General features: G+C 48.7%; 1 protein-coding gene across 1 annotated transcript; it reads right to left on the bottom strand.

Moving 5' to 3' along the window:
• Positions 1–2,792: 2,792 nt before the first annotated feature.
• On the bottom strand, positions 2,793–3,704 carry BJ212DRAFT_1417875 (ubiquitin-carboxy extension protein fusion). The gene is made up of 4 exons (XM_041337578.1): positions 3,557–3,704; positions 3,397–3,507; positions 3,193–3,345; positions 2,793–3,130 (listed from the first exon to the last, which is right to left on the bottom strand). The coding sequence occupies exons 1-4, from the start codon at positions 3,658–3,660 to the stop codon at positions 3,112–3,114; spliced, it is 387 nt and encodes a 128-aa protein (XP_041184902.1). The 5' UTR covers positions 3,661–3,704; the 3' UTR covers positions 2,793–3,111.

The following is a 3,704-nucleotide window of genomic DNA, read 5'->3' as shown; positions in this document are numbered from 1 at the left end:
CTTTATTGGACCATAGTACCTATGAGTGCTCAATTATCTTTTCTGCTGTTGGATTTTACTGTAATGTTACCGCCTGAACGCGTGCTCCTCCGTGGGAACTTATCATGAATGGTAGTTACCAACTCGCGCTTTGCACCAGCTATTTGCACTCATGGATCCGGCCTCTTCTGAACCACCTGTTGATCCATCAGAGTCTCGATCATTTTCAAAGATGGCTTCACAAAGCTGCCCAAGTATCAGGTATTGGGCTTACCGCAGACGAACGAGACCGTGACCGGGTTGAAGTACAGCATCGCCGCTGCGAGCAATGGAAGACCGAACTCCTGAATTACAGTCCGTCTCGTGTTTCTGCGTGGCCTGATCCGTACTCATTACAACGCCACGCACTCGTTTCCTTCATAGGTCCTTCAGTTGTTTTCATGTTAAAGCATCTTAAGTTGTCCGGGTGCCTGGTACCGTCCTCAAACATCGTGTGTGCCCCATGCGATCTCACGCGTTCCGGAGGCTTCCATCCTGCTGGTGCGATTATCCTTTGTCAGGGCCATTTCGGAGACAGAAAGCACATGGAGGATACCCTCACACACGAGCTGGTACACATGTATGATCACTGCAAGTTCAATGTTGACTGGAAAAACTTGAGACATCACGCATGCAGTGAAGTGAGTGATCAGTGTGCCATGTTCCGTTGCGAGTTTTTATTGACGTATGCCGCGGCGCCCATTTATCGAAGATCCGTGCTAACAGTTTAAGTGGTGACTGCCGGTATATGCGTGAATTGGGAAGGGGATTTGTGTCGTTTTCGAAGCAACATCAGGTATATCGATGATTTGTCTCATGCTGTGCAGTCCTATATCTATCTCGATCAGTCTAAATGTTTACTGACTTGGAATAGGCCTGCGTGAGACGGCGTGCTATACTTTCCGTCCGCGCGAATCCCATGTGTCCGGACGAGGCAGCAGCAGAGCGTGCGGTGAATGAGGTTTGGGAGAGTTGCTTTGGCGATACGCGACCGTTTGACGAGGTGAGTTGTACCCGCTATGTCGTCCCTCGACAGGACGGTGCCGTACATTTTTTGACGTTCACTATGTTTCACACGTAGATCTATTAGTAGGTGAAAAGGGAATAGATGGCCGTGATCTATTCTTGAGCGCAGGTGAAAGGCTGTTACGATTGCAGCCTGAATGGAAATCACACCGCCATCTGGTTAGACTCGTAATTTCACCAAGGCTTTTTTTTCCAGTGAGCCGCGGCAGAGGAGTTGAGGACTTCGAATGGATAGTGTCTACTATTACTGACTAGAATCCATAGTTGGGCATACCTAGGGAATAAAAAACGCGGGAATGACGAGGCAAGGATGAGAAAGGAAGTGAATCCAGCGTGTTTGTGAATCGTCGGCATCGCACGCTTTGAATCAGACTGGCGTGCCGCGTGGGAAGACGCCTTATGGTTTAGTTCTGGCATAAAAGCCGATAGACTTGCTCAAACTTTTCTTCAACTCTCCTGCAGTTCTCTACTTCCGGCTTCTCTCCGTAGCCCTCGCTTGTCTTATTCGTTTGCCTTCCTCTTCGTCCTTGCCTAGTTTATTTCTCATACCCCCTTCACGACTTCAACATGTTTGCTAGAATCGCGTAAGTCTCTTGTTCACTATTGCAGTCGATGAGTAGGTTTCCGATGTGTTGTTAACCACCTCCTCAGTGCTCTTGCTACCTTGGCTATCCCTCTCGTGTCTGCACTGACGCTCAACACACCAACGAGTGCTTCGGTTGGTGACTTGTTCAACGTCTCTTGGGATGCGACCACTTCCGACGCCAGTTCGTTCAATATTTACATGGTGAACACCATCTTCCACAACACATTTGCCATCGCAAACAATGTGCAAACTTCGGCGGGTGGAGTGACTATTGTACTGCCCCAGGCCCCCCTTGGGTAAGCACGCTGCATAGATCTCTGCTGAATGAACGAATAAGAGCGGCTGACCTTGCGGTGTACAGCGACGGTTACACCCTCGAGGCCACCGACATCAGCAACGTCAACACGGTTTACGCAACAAGTGGTGACTTTTCTGTTACCGCAACGACGACAACTTCCACAACGTCGATGTCGTCCACGTCCACATCTACGGGCACGTGAGTTAATGCTTACCTATCACTGAAACGATAATCTGAAATCCCTTCTAGGAGCACGAGCACCGGCAGTGCGGTGTCTGCTACGTCTCCTTCAGCCACTGCTTCTGGTACCACATCTAGCTCGTCCGGAACCACTTCACCTTCGCCCATCAACAATGGTGCTATGTCACTCAAGATCGGCATGGGCCCCGTTGCCGTCGTTCTACTTTCTGCAGCAGCTGGCGCAGCTATCATGTTCTAATCTCGCCTCCCTAAACCAAAAAAATCGTCTTAGCATGCCTGAGGATGACATTTTATTTCGTTTTCAGCTTTGGGATTTCACATGTTTTACATACCCTGGCTTTAGTTTTTGGTCATTGAGAACGCTACGTTATTTTGTAGTTGCAGTTGCACTTGGACATATTTTCTCGTTATTTTCGTGGACAAACAGACAGATGGGACATTACGAATGCATGGTTTACTGAGTTTGTGAGGGCGAGAGGTGCATCAATGATGTTGGGTGGGTCATTTGACACCGACTTGTCCGCTTCTTTGCATGTACATACCACGGTTGTCATACGAAGGTGTTTTTAATGATGTTTTACCAGTTTTTAAACGATCTGGCACGCTGGGTGGGGCCTGTTACGGTGATTATGGCGGATCTTATTGAGCTGCCACAACGGGCGCCATGCAAGTTGTTGTTTGTGGTAATGGGTTTGTTGCGCGCTTCCGAAACGTTGTCAGGGGAGTGTCTTGCGCATCGGGTATCCTCAAGTTCGCCTACTGACATATCTGATGGAAAACGGGGACCTGTCATGATGCTGAGTCGCTCTTAAAACAAATAATCGTGTCAATGATTATCAACAATGCGCACAAAATGCGGAGAAATCACACAGAAAGCTCCACAAAATGACATGGAATGATCATGTGTTGCATATGCGAGCGAAAGAGTGAATACACATGGATGTCCCATAATAGTCCTCAAAGCACGCCCAAAGCGAGTCGACTACTTCAACTTCTTCTTGCTGTTTGCGGCGATGTCAAATTAGTTTTCACGTGAGAGAATGTAAAGGAATGAAAGACGCACGGGCGGAGTTGTGACGAGTGCCCACATCCGCGCTTACGGCAGTTAGTTGCGCGCGGGGGCAGACGTGCGTAGCATTTTCGGCAGATTTGCTTGTCACAGTTGTATTTGGCTGCGAGAACCTTTAGTGAGGGCTCGATGATTCCGCCACGGAGACTATGGATAGGTGAACATGATGTTCGATGTCAGAATAAACGCGCGACGCACCGAAGGACAAGGTGGAGGGTAGACTCCTTCTGGATGTTGTAGTCGCTGAGTGTGCGACCATCTTCGAGCTGCTTTCCAGCAAAGATGAGACGCTGTTGGTCGGGGGGAATACTGATCACGATATTAATCTCTGTAGTACTAAATATATTATAAATCGTACCCTTCCTTATCCTGAATTTTTGCCTTGACGTTGTCGATGGTGTCAGAAGACTCCACCTCGAGGGTGATAGTCTTCCCTGTGAGGGTCTTGACGAAGATCTGCATCTTCAGATGGCGAGGTTGTGTGTCTTGCGGTTGCGGATGAGCTC

This window comes from Suillus subaureus (genome assembly GCF_016647635.1).
Source record: "Suillus subaureus strain MN1 chromosome Unknown BJ212scaffold_527, whole genome shotgun sequence".
NCBI classification, from domain to species: domain Eukaryota; kingdom Fungi; phylum Basidiomycota; class Agaricomycetes; order Boletales; family Suillaceae; genus Suillus; species Suillus subaureus.
This window is presented reverse-complemented; position numbering and strand designations above follow the sequence as displayed.

What these genes read in the sequence shown, in the direction of transcription:
- BJ212DRAFT_1417875 (XM_041337578.1), bottom strand. Translation starts at nt 3,660, where the DNA reads ATGCAGATCTTCGTCAAGACCCTCACAGGGAAGACTATCACCCTCGAG. An exon ending in AAAATTCAGGATAAGGAAGG is followed by an intron (nt 3,508 to 3,556) that starts GTACGATTTATA and finishes TATCGTGATCAG; the next exon opens with TATTCCCCCCGACCAACAGC. An exon ending in ACCCTCCACCTTGTCCTTCG is followed by an intron (nt 3,346 to 3,396) that starts GTGCGTCGCGCG and finishes ACCTATCCATAG; the next exon opens with TCTCCGTGGCGGAATCATCG.